Consider the following 15,806-nt stretch of genomic DNA (forward strand, 5'->3'; position numbering starts at 1 on the left):
ATTTAGTTTAGAGTTTGGGGAGGCTGAAGGACATGATAATAACAGGACAGAGATCTGATTAGAACCACACGCCTGATGGCTCAGCATGGGAGAATCATATGCAGAGATTCCATCACCAGATGAAAATCTAAAGAAAGCTGTGGACCAAAGATGTAATTTGATTTTAGAGTTCACTACCAAAGATCCCACCCTAACACTAGATCCCACCTCCACAACTACCTTTTTCTTCTCCCTCTTAAATTCCTAAGTAGGCCCAGAATCAGAGTTTTTCTTCTTCCTTTGAGGAAAACAAAAACGGTGAAGTGTTGGATATGTTCATTAGTTTGATTGAATGATTCTACCATAATACACAGAGAAGAATATCCAGCCTTCTCTCCCCACATTCCCTTCCTCCATCCCATCTCCTCCGCACACATGATTGCTTCTGCTCCAGTTCCCATCGGCACCCAGTCCACCTGAAAAATCTATTCTATTTCCACTTTCCAGTGAGATCCATGTGTCCCCCCCCCCCCCCCAAAGCCCTCCTCTTTACCTAACCTCTCTGGGTCTCCAAGTTGTAGCTTGGTTATTATTTACTTAACAGCTATTGTCTACTTATAAGTGTATACATGCAATAATTATCTTTCTGGGTCTGGGTTACCTAATCAGGAAGGTTCTTTTCTCTAGTTCCCATCCATTACCTGCAAATTTCATGTCTTTTTTTTAAACAGCTGAGTAATGCTCCACTGTGAAAATGTAGTACATTTGTGTTAATCCATTCTTTACTTCAGCGAAATCTAGGTTGTTTCCACATTATCGGTTATTATGATTAAAGTCACAATGAATATATTTGAAGAAGGGTCTTTGTGATAGGATGGACTACCCTGTGAGTATATGCCCATCCTTGGAGTGCCAATGGAGCAGGAATGGAGCAGGAAACTCCATTTCAAGCCCCCTCTCCTGGGAGTTGCCTTGTTCCAGACTTCAACTCTGGGAAAGTCTGCCAAGTGCTGATCTCTCCTGGGGAGGGTCAGGACCACTCTCACAGACTATTAGGCTTCTGCCCAGAAAAGGAGCAGGTGGTCTCCAGGTTTCTCATGGTCTCCCCTGTCTCTCTCTTCCCCTAACCATGCTTTCCTGGGCCACCTGGGATCATTGCAGTAATTAAACATGGGCATCTTTTATTCAGTTTGATTTGGTCTGATTGAAATTATTTGTTTCAGAACAGAGACTGGTCTTAAGAAATATTTCTAATGCAAATAATAGGATTTCTGTGAGATTATTTTGGGTCAGAGCAGATGAGCATTAACAAACAGTATCTGACAACACATTCCTAGCACATATACACAAATATTTCAAAATTATCTAATAAATGAGTTCTGTAGTAATAGCTAAGTCCCTTTGCTTGTTATAAAATAACACCCAGTAGTTGTCAATGATTTATCAGTCACTAAGCACTGTTCTGTGTTGTCCCCTTTATGTATTTCAGGATTGTACTTGGGACAATGACAATGGAAAAATACAGGAAAAAATTTAAAAAGACTAACCCTTTAATTTTAATTATTGAATAAATTTAATTATGGAGTATCAAAATTTTTGAAATGTCCAATTGTGGCTTCTTTGTTCTTTGAATATGTTTCTATGTTAAGTGCTAGCTCGTTATTTCCAAGGATAAAAGGCCAAGTAGAGGCTTCATAATGATCAAATGACAATAAATGTCTGAAGTATTATAGTTATTTAATCAATCTCTTCTCCTCAAATATATAATATATGCAATAATATATCATATATAATACATGCAATAATAAAGAGAACATTATAAGAAACAAATACTTTATCAGTATATAGTAATTTGTTTAAAATTCATCCTTATATGAAGATGAGTAGCTTCCCTTCTTACATGTGATATAATGATTTAACTTTACTGCATCCTTTCTGTTGACTGAACATTAGACAGGCAATACTTGTATTACACAATAGGCATTGAGCAATATTGTTTAACCATTAGCCAGACAGTAGCACTAATTAATCATTAACTAGGGTATAGAAAGAGTTAAACACTAGCCCCCAAGTAAGAATGGTTAACCAGAAGAATGGGAGTGCCACTTGTTAGCCTATAGATAGGAATCTGATATAATGAAGATTGCCAACTTCCCCTTCAAGGCATAAGAAGATTCAAGACATTCTTAGGCAGAGGAGTGACAGGCCATGAGTTCCAAACAGCAGTTTGTCAAACTAAATGATGGCCACTTCATTCCTGCCCTGGGTTTTGGCACTTATAAACCTCAAGAGGTAAGGATATAAGATTCCACGTATTTCCAGGCCAGAGCGAGTCCATGTACAAGAAGGCAGATAGTTAGGCTTGGCCTACATCAGGGTTTTATTGAGACCACACTTGTTTATTATTTCTGTTAAGTAGAGGTTACAGCAGTGGCTGGAATTGGTGGCTGTGGGTAGGAGACTAATCTGTTTCCCTAGATAGGCTGAGTCAGAATTGTCAGAATAGGGTCTTATTCATGCTTGCACTGCTTCTGGTAAGCCAGCAGTGATGCTGGCTTTATGTAGAACAAAGGGAATGTTTAACTCTTCAAACATTTTCTCTGAGCATGGGTGTTAGTGTTGTGTATAATGGAGCTACAGGCACATGCCTCAGAGGCATGGGGACATTTACTATAACTCAGTCTTGGACTTCAGGGATAGGGAGATTGTTAATGTTCCCTGGTTATTCTTGCTGGAGACTAGTCTCTCTGGTCTTAGCAGAATGTGGCCAAATCTTTTTTCTTGGATTTTCTCTTCTGGCCAAGACTTGCTTGTGAGTTCACTGTTCTGGTTTGGGGTCTGCCAGCTCCAAGAGTGAACTTGAAATGAATCTTCTGGCTGTGAGCTCCAAGTTTAAAGGGACAAATCCATGACTTAACAATTCTGGGCACTATGGTTCTCCTATGTCTATGTCTCTCAACTTAATAGAAGAGAAGAAAGTCACCATATTTCCTATCAGCACTCTTAGTTGCAGTGAGAGGGACTTCTCTGTGTATGTCTACAATCCACAGCATATTTCCTTTCAAGAAGGCAAGATCCATGGAAATCAGTGTGGTCACTCAAGGTGTCTCGCCGCAGTAATGCATGATACAAGTGTTTGAGGACTACTTCAGTTTTGTTTTAAGGTAGCCTTCTACACCACACAGCAAATGCTGCACTAGAGCTAAATAAATTCCCCCATAACAAACTCTGGACTGTAGGAAACTTACTGGAATTTATAATATATCCTTATGATTGGGGGAAGGAGGACCTGGTACCATACTGGTCTTCATTAATGAATGTTGGGTTTAGAGCATGAAGTTTTCTAGAATGGAAAACTTCAAGCTCTACTGTTTCTTAATCTGAAGGGACTTTCTTGTTTATAAACTTTCTGAATCTTTTAAATTCTGTGACAAAGAACCACTTCCCTTAACTTCAAATGTGCACATTTCCTTCCTATTAGATTTATGCATATCTGCATAGAGAAATCTGGAGATAAATACAGTATTAGTTACTTATCAAGGTGGCGATAAAAAAGAAAGGCAGCAACAGGTCAAGGGTCCTGCTAAAAACTTTAGTGTTGGTAACTGCCAGAGTGACTTTTTTTTGCAGGCATAGACAGAACTGGACATTTATTACAGAGAGAGAGAGAGAGAGAGAGAGAGAGAGAGAGAGAGAGAGAGAGAGAGAGAGAGAGAGAGAGAGAGACAGAGAGAGACAGAGAGACAGAGAGACACGTATGCACACTCCAAGAAAGGACAGGAAGAGCCTGCCAGAGTGACTTTACTTTTAACTATGTCAGAGCTGGTATCCAGAGAAGGCGGTACCAGGCAGAATTTCAGTCACTGTGGTTTATTGTGAAAGATAATTGCTAAATAATAAAAAAGTAGGGTTTTTTCTTCTTAACCTTTTTGTATGTATTGTATGACTGTATATGTGTTTGCGCTTTTGTGCACATGTGTGTTTATGCCAGAGGTAAAAGTCTGACTAAACTGTTTATTTTTTGTGAGGTAGGGTGTCCTACTGTATCTGGAACTCAGGGATTCAGCTTGACTTGCAGTCCAGTAAACTCCACGGATCACCCTGACTTTGTTTCTTCAAGCACTGGGTTTACACGTGTGTGCCACCATGCCATACTCTGCTTTTATGTGAGGGCTGGGGTCTGAACTAAGATCCTGAGTCTTATTAGCAAACACTTTATTGGTTGAGACATCTTCCCAGTCCACACCTTAAATTCTTTAATAAAGAACTGTCATATCTTTATCCAAATCTCACAGTCAATGCAGTACTTTTAGATTTAATTTCAATCATATCTTTGTTCAGCAAGTCATCTTTGGTTGAAAGGGCTGAGACCCCAAATGAATAATCTCCAATAGGATGTTCGCAATTTGTTTTAAGGAGGATATATTCCTAGGGTAAGGTTATTTTTCTCTGCCTGTATTTAGTTCTCTCATAGAAAATGGATATGCACAAAGACTAACATAAGATACTGTTCTTTGTTCAAATCCCTATTACTAACTTGGTGTTTTGTGGTATTTGAGACCTTTGCTGTCTCATGTTTTTGTGACAGTGTCTTAGCTGAGGACAAGAAACATTGTCTGTGTAATTGTGCTTTGTCCAAGCAGACAAAGTAAATGGATATGCACAAAGACTAACATAAGATACTGTTCTCTGTTCAAATCCCTAACCTGTTCAAATCCCTAATTACTAACTTGGTGTTGTGTGGTATCTGAGATCTTTGCTGTCACAGGCTTTTGTGTCCTAGCTGGGGTCAAAGAAGAGTGTCTATGTAATTTTGTTTATTTTGCTTAGTAACCCCACTATGTAAATTGAGTGTGACTTCCAAGCAAACATTTGAACCCAGTGTGAGCTTGGCATTTATGAGAGCCAGTACATAACTAGGACTACATGGATATAAAAAGGTTTTTTTTTTTTTTGGATGTGAAAGTCCTGCTATTAATCAGGAAAGACCCCAAGAAAGTAGATTTTGGCTCATTGTCTCAAATGTGGGACAAATATAGGCAGACAATGAGTCTGTGGAGAGTCTTAGTTTTCTGTGACATCTACAATATTTCTGTAGAATCCCTTATGCTTTATAGAATAAAAGTGAGAATTCAAGGATCAGGGGACTAGGCCCTTGCCTAGTGGTCCGAGGGTGACTTTGAAATACCAAACTCTTTCTGGTCTAGTAAACTCCCATCTAGGCTCACTCTGAGCGACATCTCAGAATGTGCATCTCTAAATACCTCTTTGGGTTGTTCTTCTAGGTTCCCATAAGCAAGTCACTGGAGGCTGCCAACCTAGCTATAGGTGCTGGGTTCCGCCATATTGATACTGCTTTTGTATATCACGTGGAAGAGGAGGTAGGGCAGGCCATTCAAAGCAAGATTAAAGCTGGCGTTGTAAAGAGAGAAGACTTGTTCATCACTACAAAGGTAGCGTTTTTATAGCATCCAAGTGTGCAAATTAGTGAAATTTAAGGAAGTGAAAATTATATTACTTGATCAGAAGTTGGCCAAAGGTGTCAGCTGTATAAATGGGTGAGAGAAATTAGTTAGATTATAATCTCTATAATTTAGTTTTTGAATGTTGTTAGTGGTATGTGTTTTATTTCTTGAGTAATTTTCTTTCATTGTTCAATGAGTTAACAATTACAAAGAATATATACGGGAGTTCACATTGTTAAGTATGAGTTAAGTAAATCCTGGATTAAACGGAATGATTATAAAGTACAAAAAATATTGTAGTATTAGGATAAATAAGTATGCATATTTGGGCAATCTATTAATTGTTCACAACTTCTAATCTTCAACTTCTCTAGCTTTGGTGTACTTGCTTTCGGCCAGAGCTGGTCCAGCCTAGTTTGGAAAAGTCACTAAAAAGACTTCGACTGGACTATGTTGACCTTTACCTTATACATTACCCAGTACCATTGCAGGTAGGTGATTATATTGTCAAATATACACATTTTTATGGAGACATTGATATCATTTTTATGGATGGTTGAGATGTTTCTATTACAATTTCATACAAATTTATTTTATTAAACTTCTGAAAAGGTTCCACAAAGGGTTTATAAGATTATGAAATGAGGTGTCAAAGAAATTTTCAGAGTCAGAGATTAGAAACAACTTCCAGAAAATCTTGTATTTACACATCATTAAATTTAATTTTATTACTGGATGTTTGCCCAAGTTTTGTCCCTATTTCTCCCGTGGTGGTAAGGATTGCCCCAAGAGAGTTTCAGCTTCAGGGTCATTGGCATTTCATGGCTTCTCCGCATCTTTTCTTTTAAAGTTAATTTTTATGTCTTTATTAGAAGTGTGACTCAATGATAAAACATAATTGCTTGCTGAAAACACTGAGTTCATTTCCAGTGCCACTACTCACTGAAAGCAAAATACAATTTTTCTACAGCCAAAGCAAATTAAAAGTATAGTTAGTTAATTTAAAGAAGAAACTGAATTAATATCCTGCTTCCTTTCAGAACAATAGTGAAAGTATAGATTGCAAAATATGCAGATTTCAAATCATAGAATATATTCTTTTTTTAATTTTATTTTTTATTATTATTAAAAAATTTCCACCTTCTCCCCGCTTCCCATTTCCTTCCCCCTCCCCACACTTCCCTTTCCCTCCCTCTCTAGTCCCAAGAGCAGTCAGGGTTCCCTGCCCTGTGGAAAGTCCAAGGTCCTCCCCCCTCCATCCAGGTCTAGGAAGGTGAGCATCCAAACAGGCTAGGCTCCCACAAAGCCAGTACATGCAGTAGGATCAAAACCCAGTGCCATTGTTCTTGGCTTTTCAGCAGCCCTCATTGTCCGCCATGTTCAGAGAGTCCGGTTTTATCCCATGCTTTTCCAGTTCCAATCCAGCTGGCCTTGGTGAGCTCTCATTAGATTAGCCCCACCGTCTCAGTGGGTGGGTGCACCCTTTGCGGTCCTGACTTCCTTGCTCATGTTCTCCTCCTTTTGCTCCTCATTTGGACCTTGGGAGCTCAGTCCAGCACTCCAATGTGGGTCTCTGTCTCTATCTCCATCCTTCGCCAGATGAAAGTTCTATGGTGATATGCAAGATATTCATCAGTATGGCTATAGGATTGGGCCATTTCAGGCTCCCTCTCCTCAGCTGTCCAAGGAACTAGCTGGGGACATCTCCCCGGGACACCTGGGAATCCCTCTAGAGTCAAGTCTCTTGTCAAACCTAAAATGGCTCCCTTAATTAAGATATATACTTCCCTGCTCCCATATTTACCCTTCCTCCATTTCAACCATCCCATTCCCCCAATCTCTCCCCATCATCCCCTTCTCACTTTTCTCTCCCCATCTCACCTTACCCCCATTCCACCCCACCCCCAAGTTCCCAATTTTTGCCCGGCAATCTTGTCTACTTCTAATATCCAGGAGGATAACTATATGTTTTTCTTTGTGTTCACCTTCTTATTTAGCGTTTCTAGGATCACAAATTATAGGCTCAATGTCCTTTATTTATGGCTAGAAACCAGTTATGAGTGAGTACATCCCATGTTCATCTTTTTGGGTCTGGGTTATCTCACTCAGGATAGTGTTTTCTATTTCCATCCATTTGCATGCAAAATTCAAGATGTCATTGTTTTTTACCGCTAAATAGTACTCTAATATGTATATATTCCACACTTTCTTTATCCATTCTTCCACTGAAGGGCATCTAGGTTGTTTCCAGGTTCTGGCTATTACAAATAATGCTGCTATGAACATAGTTGAACAAATGCTTTTGTAATATGATAGGGCATCTCTTGGGTATATTCCCAAGAGTGGTATTGCTGGGTCCTGGGGTAGGTTGATCCCGAATTTCCCGAGAAACCTCCACACTGCTTTCCAAAGTGGTTCCGCATCTTTTCTTTTCTTTTCTTTTCTTTTCTTTTCTTTTTCCAGTTTATTATTTTTTTATTAAAAATTGCCATCTCCTCCCCTCCTCCTCCCCCTTCCCTCCCCTCCCCTTCACCCACACCCCCACTCCCTCCCTCTTGAGGCCAAACAGCCATCAGGGTTCTCTACACTATGTTGAGTCCAAGGTCCTCCCAACTCCCCCCAGGTCCAGGAAGGTGAGCAACCGAACTGACAAGGCTCACACAGAGCCCGTCCATGTCGTAGAGACCAAGCCCATCGCCATTGTCCTTGGCTCCTCGGTCAGCCTCCACCATCAGCCACCCTCAGAGAGTCCGAATTGGTCGCATGTTCCATCAGTCCCATTCCAAGTGGACTTGGTGGTCTCCCATTAGTTCTGTCCTGCCGCATCTTTTCTTATCACAGTCAATCTTGCACAAAGTCCTGATTGGCCATTCTTGGCTCATATGCCTGCCCTTGAATCCTCATGCATTCACATTTATTATTTATCCTGAGAAAGGATTTATAAAAATTCTTGCTGGTGTTCAAGGTCATGCAATGACCAGACTTCCCAGTGAATATGAAACATTTTCCTCTTTTACAAAAAAAGGAGTAGATAAAAGAATACAAGTCGGCTAGGAGAGCTCAGTTTGGTGTCTGGAAATATTATCTAGGTGCAGGAATTATATGTACATGTGTGTGTGTGCATGTGTCTGTATACATGTATATGTGTGTGGCAACAATTAAAGCAAAAGAGGTCATGAATTTGAAAGACAACAAGGGCATACATGGGAGGCACTGGAGTGAGGAAAGAGAAGGAGGGAATTGACGTGATTATATTTTGATTTCAAAAGTAAAATTATTATAAGAAAATATTTACTTATTCATATAATTGACATAAGAGAACAATGCAAAACTAGGCTCGTAAAGATAATTTTTACAACTCTACATGTGTATCACTTTGTAAGCACACTGTATAGGATCATGCCTCACTTTATGGCTGCTTACTCTCTTATTTCCAAGTTGTTCTTTACATTTTTAAAAAAATATTTATTTAATGTGTATTGCTATTTTGCTTGTATGTCTGTGTACTAGTGTTTGTGGAGGGCAGAATAGGGCATTGGGCCACATGAGACTTAGTTACAAATAATTGTGACCATCATGTAGGTGCTGGGAATTGAACCCAGGTCCTTTGAAAGAGAAGCTGTTATTGTTATTGTGGTGGTGGTTTTTTTTTACTCTTTGACTCTTGGGGCTCTTTTGGGGGACCTGCCACCTAGCTCCCAAGTAAATCACACACATGGAGCCTTATTATTACATATGAATTCCCGGCCTTACTGTGGCTTGTTTCTAGCCAGCTTTTAACTGCCTTTTCTCCCCACCCCACCTTTTCCCCCTGGTTTTTTCCCATTCTTATTTCTATAATCTTACTTTCAATCCTCCACCGTGACTGGCTGGGTGGCTATGTGCCAGACCCCTACCGTCCTCCTATCCTTGTTCTGTCTTGCTCCCTTCACCCTTGCTCCTTCTATTAATACTCTGCCTGACAGACCTGCCTATCCTTTCTCCTGCTTCACTATTGGTCATTCAGCTATTTATTAGACCACCAGGTGTTTTAGATAGGCAAAGAATTATAGCTTCACAGAGTTAAAGAGATGTAGCATAAAAAAGTAACACATCTTTACATCAGCAAAAAAATTTCCACAGGACATGCAAATGTAACACACTTTAAAATAACATTCTACAACAAGAAGCCATTGCTTAATTACTGATCTATCTCTGTAGGTCCTTCAAGATATTCTTAAAAGCATTACTATAGGTGAGACACATGTTTTGTGAGATTTATCTAAAAACACTTCTCTTCCAGCCAGGGGATAATGATTTTCCAGTAGATGAACACGGGAAATTATTATTGGACACAGTGGATTTCTGTGCCACGTGGGCGGTGAGTACTTTTCAAAAGAAAAATAAATCAATCAGAGGGAGGGAAAATCAGCTCACTTTCCCCTGTGTATAGAAATTCATTTACATGCATACATATCTTATGTAGCAGCATCCTCAATTTTCAAAAAAAAATCATAGAAGTTTCTTGGCTGACATCTTATTCTTCATTTTCATCTTTATCTTTGCTTCTTCATATTTAAGTCCTCTGATAATCTGAGCAATATACCCCCCTTGTTTTTTTTTGTGTGTGTGTCTGTTATCTCAAACTCAGGGCCTTATGCAAACTGGCAAGTGCTCTAATACTGAACTATATGTCTAGCTCTAGACAGTTTTCTTTGTAACTGCTCCAACTTCTCTTTATACTGATGTAGTGATTGCAAGTATGACATTTCATAACCCCTTTCTCATCACCAGGCATTGGAGAAGTGTAAGGATGCAGGATTGGTCAAGTCTATTGGGGTGTCCAACTTTAACCACAAGCAGTTAGAGAGAATCCTGAGTAAGCCAGGGCTTAAGTACAAGCCTGTCTGCAATCAGGTAAGGATTCTCATTCCCTCCCCATCTCTCATGCTTTTCCCCACTCTGAACTACTAACACTTGTTCATTAACCCTCTGCCCAAGTGATTTTCATTTTGTGGAAAAGAAGATTCTGAGAACAGTACCATTGTTTCAAAAGACATGAGTGATTCTAAATTTAACCTTGGACTATTAAAGTCGTTGTGAGAATGTATTATTTTTGAGTTGGTCTAACAGGCAGAAATTAAGCACAGGGAAAATTAATCTTCTACTCTAACTGAGAATAATGACTGGGCTTGGGATACTTTGCTGAAAGACTGAGTTCAAATAAAAAAACAGCCAGTGGTCAGGACTTATGGGCAGTTTAAATGCTGCTTACCATCTTATTACACTCCTTCCTCATGATTTTATTAAGTTAACAGCTTATTCACTTAACTGCCTTGCTGACCACTAAGTATGATTTTGAAACAAAAGCTTGCCAAGGCAAATTATATTAACAGAATCTTCCAAAATTAGTTCATTTGTCTTTCAAAAATAAATTGCAACAGTTTGATCTTTTAAATTCAAATGTGATATTGCATATGAATTTCTTAGTCTACTTTGTTGGCTTTAACTTTTAGTTTGTCATACTATGAGCATTTGATATAATCTGATGTCTTTCTCTCATATTCTTCCATAGGTTGAATGTCATCTTTATTTAAACCAGAGTAAGCTGCTGGATTACTGCAAATCAAAAGACATTGTTTTGGTTGCTTATGGTGCCCTGGGAACCCAACGATATAAAGAATGGTAATAAGATGAAGAGTATACCTGAAGCATGACTGTCATTTAGCATCATGACACTCAGTTCTCAGGGAAAGAGGGAACATTAGAAGAACCATGTGAAGCAGAAGTTTGTTGCTCAGGGACTTCTGTGTATCCCTGGCATCTTAATGTCCTTTTCTGTTGCTTTGATAGAATACTTGGACAAGAGCATCCTCGGGGAGAAAGGGCTGATTATGGATCACAATTCTAGGGTGAAAAGCATAATAAAAGGAAGCCAGGGTGTCAGGAGATGGAAGCAGGTGGTCTCTTCACATTACAATCAAGAAGCAGAGAATGATAAATGATCTGATCATTTTCTCCATTTATACAGTCCAGGATCCAGGCAAATGGTCCTATCAATAATTAAAATGGGTTTTCCCCACATCAATTTTCATAAGATAAAGTCTCACAGGCATTCTAGAATCCCATGTTTCAGGTGACTCCGGATTTTGTCTAGTTGATAATTATAATTATATAATAACTATCACGTCTAGTCTAAAATGCACCCTCTACTGTGCTTTGCAACATAACCTTGGCCTCTTGAGCTTATTTCTACTTTCCTACTAGGGTGGATCAGAACTCTCCAGTTCTCTTGAATGATCCAGTTCTTTGTGATGTTGCCAAAAAGAACAATCGAAGCCCCGCCCTGATTGCTCTTCGATACCTGCTTCAGCGTGGGGTTGTGCCCCTGGCCCAGAGTTTCAAAGAAAATGAGATGAAAGAGAATTTGCAGGTGATGAGCTCTGCTCCTTAGGGTTGTTACATAGTATCATCCATATGCCTGCTTCCTTCAAATCTCTGTGCACTTTTTTGAGATCAAGTCCTGCATGTGTTTAAGATGTGAACTGTTAGGAAAAATCATTTTGAAGTTAAAATGTCTCAAATTAAAATAAGATTTTTTTAAAGTCAGTTCTTTTGTCCTTATATGAACATGTTATAATTAGAATTTGGGTAAATCTTGACTTAAATAATGTTGAAAAGAGCATTTTTTTTTACATTTTAATTATTCAGTGATAGATTACCAAAATGTAACTTCCCATGCCAATCACTGTTTTGTGTGATGTATTTTGAAATTTTGCTCTAGATTTCTTGGAAACTATGTATGTTAACTGTTTTTTTTCCTCCCTCAAAGAGCCTTTGAGATTCCTCTCATCTTCAGTATTGTGCAATTTTAATATATCTCAAAAGCAATTTTCCTTCATTTCACTTGGTATTTATTAATCATGAATGTTTTGGTAAACAATGTTCATTATTTTCAGAGGCATAAGTACTACTCACATTGCCTTTCAGACAAAAATCTGATTCATTCAAATAATAAAACCTTTGTGTTTTTCTAAAAGGTTTTTGAATTCCAGCTGTCTCCGGAGGATATGAAAACCCTAGATGGCCTGAACAAAAATTTTCGATATCTTTCAACTGAGTCGTAAGTAATGTTAAATACCGCCCCTCAGTTAGTTTCAGGACCAAGTCTCTCCCCTGCTTTTCCATTCTTGATGGTTCAGAAACCAAATGTCCTATTCATCTGTAGCAAGTTTCCCATGGGGATAGAGCATGCAATATTTGTTTCTGAGTTTTTGAAAATGTGGATGTGTCATTGTAAAACATAGAGAAGGTTTTGAAAATCATATTCTAAACTAAGTAAAGAAACTTCAGGAAAAAATTCTATTGTATTGGAGAGTTAATAGCCACCAAGAGATCTTTAGTTTTTCTTTATGATCTATGGTTACAAAATTTGATACTGGATATAGGCTATATTATAAATGAAACCTGCATGTATACATAAATGTACATATTCATCTATCTATCTACTATCTATCTACTATCTATCTATCTATCTATCTATCTATCTATCTATCTATCTATCTATCTATCTCTATCTATCATCCATCTATCTATCTATCTATCTATCATCTATCTATTTTTCTATCTTTGTTTTTATCTATCTGCATGTCTGTCTGTCATCTATCTATATCTTCTGCTTGTTATAATTTTAATTTTCAATAGAAATAAATATAATAATGTTTGAAGGAGGATTAGAAAATCTACAATACTATGTAAAATTGGTATATATGTTATCATTATTAAGATTTTTGCTAGTATTGAGTAGTATGAAGGCAAAGGAGAGATAAAACTCAGTGATGAGTCATTGTAAGTAATAAATATTTCTTGCCACAGTTTAACACTTAATGGTTTTTAATCAATGCATATTTTGGATTGTTATTTTTATGTAGAGTTCTACAAATTATACAGTTATCTCCTTGGACATGGATGTCCATTTTATGAAGGACATTCTTTCTCTGAGTTTAATACATTACTTTTTACTTAGTGGGAGATGAGTAAATAATTAATGCATTACTATTAATTAAATGGAAGTGAAAGTATTAGGCAAAAATGATATTTTAAGGTACACTAAGATATTTTTGTGTCGATCAATGTGTAGAGTTACCTTGAACTAAAGATGACTTATACTTTTCTCCTTTCTTTGGAGACTGACTTTGGGAAGGATTTTGACTCTTCATTGATTGATGCATAGATGAAGCAAAGGGAGATAAATATTAATGAACACTGGTCTTTGGGTGCTCTGTTGTAGGCAGGTGGACATAATTTAGGAAAAGTGCATGAATTATATTTTAAAAACATTTCTTATGCATGTTTGTAATTGCCTGTAAGAATATCCCCTTCTGCAACTTATTAGGGAACAAAATGTTGAACTTTCACCTTGATGGTGCCTTCCTAGATGTCACAACTTACATTGTAGAAATAGATCAAACTGTGTGTTTGCTTTTATTTCCTCATTTAGTTTTGCTGACCACCCTGAATATCCATATTCTGAGGAATATTAATAAGGGGACCCAGTCATGACTGCCTGAAGTTACTGTGTATGGACAGTGATGTTGGTGATTTGATTCGGATGCTGATTGGTGGATGCCTCATATCCGGTCAACCTAGGCTGCTTAGTAACAGTCACATTCAACTGAAGCTCCAGCTAATGGTCTTGAAGAAAGGGGATTTAATTTTCATGGTGTGTTGAAATAAATATAACAATTCAAAAGATACTTTTTTAAAAAAATGAGATATGACACAAAACTGGTTTTGTTGAAAGTCTGTGGTTGGTGTTTTGAGATGATGATTTCTATTTTATAAACATTTCAGACTTGGGGTAGGTGGCATTTCCAGACCAGAGAATGACTCTTTAGTAGTTGTCTGTGAGTCAGTGGTCCTTTAGACCTGAGTCAACAAGAAAACCCTGAACACATTCTGTGATTCTCAGTCAGGAACATGAGACACACATGGGAAGGTTGTCAAACAATTCCCAGGCTCTCTCTACTTGCTTAGCATTAGAGTCTTGGCACTGGTGAGTGGGGTATTCCTGAGATAGGTTAGGCTAAAGAGATAACGCAAGAATCAGCCTAGTAGTATCATTAAAAGTCAGGTGGGAGACTTCTTAGGAGGGAGTTGATCATAACTCTACCTAGAAATGATGCCAAGGTTGGGTTTTTTCCTAATTTTATTTTTTCTTCTTTTCTTTTTTTTAAAAAAATGTAATTACATTTTACAGACAAAAGGAGATTTTGACATATTTAGTTCAATGACACATCAGAGAGTTATTCCTATTTATGTTTTAAAGGAACAAAAAAACAGAACTAACTTTAATTTTAATAAATATAAAATACTTGTAAGATTTATGGTGCATTGATGAAATGTGGTCTATGAATTCCTGAAAATTTAGAGTGTAACAATGTTAAAAACATTTAGACTAGGAAGCTTCAGGTTTTCCCTATGGATACATCAGAAATACCATGTAACCCAGGGTAATTGACATATAGTTTCTAGTAAGCAGTTGACTGTGTACAGAAACCAAGTAAAGAGGTAACTATTAGTAACAACAGGATACCCCAATAGGTAGTTTTATTGTGTTTTATATCCCACACTGAGAAGATCTGCCTGCTTGGTACCATGTGATCTTGGCATGTAGGTGGTATCAACAGTTACCATATAATTTTTTCTTCAATGAAGTTATAGCAAATGATATTATAGGTTTCAACATACCAAATCTGTACTTCTTGTACCAGTTTTAATTTTCTTAATATTTCCATTCTCACATACAGTCTAACCTCATAAATAGTGGTTGACATTAAACAGCAAATCTAGGTTTATGGTGCTTTCTTTAGGAATTTTACAAATTATTTCCCACAGAATCTTCATGTACCACAGAAAATAATTTTTTTCCTTGCATTTGAAAAAAATGATTAAAGTGACAACCAAAAGCTTTTTCTAAGTGTTTACAAAATTGATCAGAAATCTAATATTTTAAGGGAGAATTGAACATTTTAATATACCATTATCTTTTCTGTATTAATTCTTATTTAAAGTTGTTCAATATAACTTTTATAAAAATAACTTTTATTTTATGTGTGTGTTTGTTTGCATGTATTTCTATGTACCACGTGAATATCTGGTGCTTAGAGAGGTCAAAGAGTTTATTTGTTCTTTTCAAATATTGAAACTGAAATTACAGATGGTTATGAACCGACTTGTGTGTGCTAGGAATCAAACCCAGGTCCACTGGAAAAGAAGAAATTACTCTTAACTTTTGAACCATCTCTCCAGCTCTGTTGCTCAGTATTGTGATCTTCAATTAGAGTCATAGAAGCTCATAATCCTATTATAGATTCACAAATG

General features: G+C 37.5%; 1 protein-coding gene across 2 annotated transcripts; it reads left to right on the forward strand.

The window, feature by feature from the left end:
• The first annotated feature begins 2,035 nt into the window (after positions 1-2,035).
• LOC119816242 (aldo-keto reductase family 1 member C13-like) lies at positions 2,036-15,535 on the forward strand. 2 transcript variants are annotated; one of them, XM_038332708.2, is made up of 9 exons: positions 2,040-2,271; positions 5,265-5,432; positions 5,819-5,935; positions 9,727-9,804; positions 10,218-10,340; positions 10,999-11,108; positions 11,691-11,856; positions 12,464-12,546; positions 13,924-15,535. In XM_038332708.2, exons 1-9 carry the CDS (start codon positions 2,188-2,190, stop codon positions 13,964-13,966), a joined length of 972 nt encoding a protein of 323 aa, XP_038188636.1. In that variant the 5' UTR covers positions 2,040-2,187; the 3' UTR covers positions 13,967-15,535. The 2 variants fall into 2 exon arrangements, with proteins under 2 accessions (XP_038188637.1, XP_038188636.1); XM_038332709.2 differs by lacking the exon at positions 5,265-5,432 and having other exon boundaries at positions 2,036-2,271.
• The last annotated feature ends 271 nt before the right edge of the window (positions 15,536-15,806 follow it).

This window comes from Arvicola amphibius, chromosome 6 (assembly GCF_903992535.2).
Source record: "Arvicola amphibius chromosome 6, mArvAmp1.2, whole genome shotgun sequence".
Taxonomy (NCBI): Eukaryota; Metazoa; Chordata; class Mammalia; order Rodentia; family Cricetidae; genus Arvicola; species Arvicola amphibius.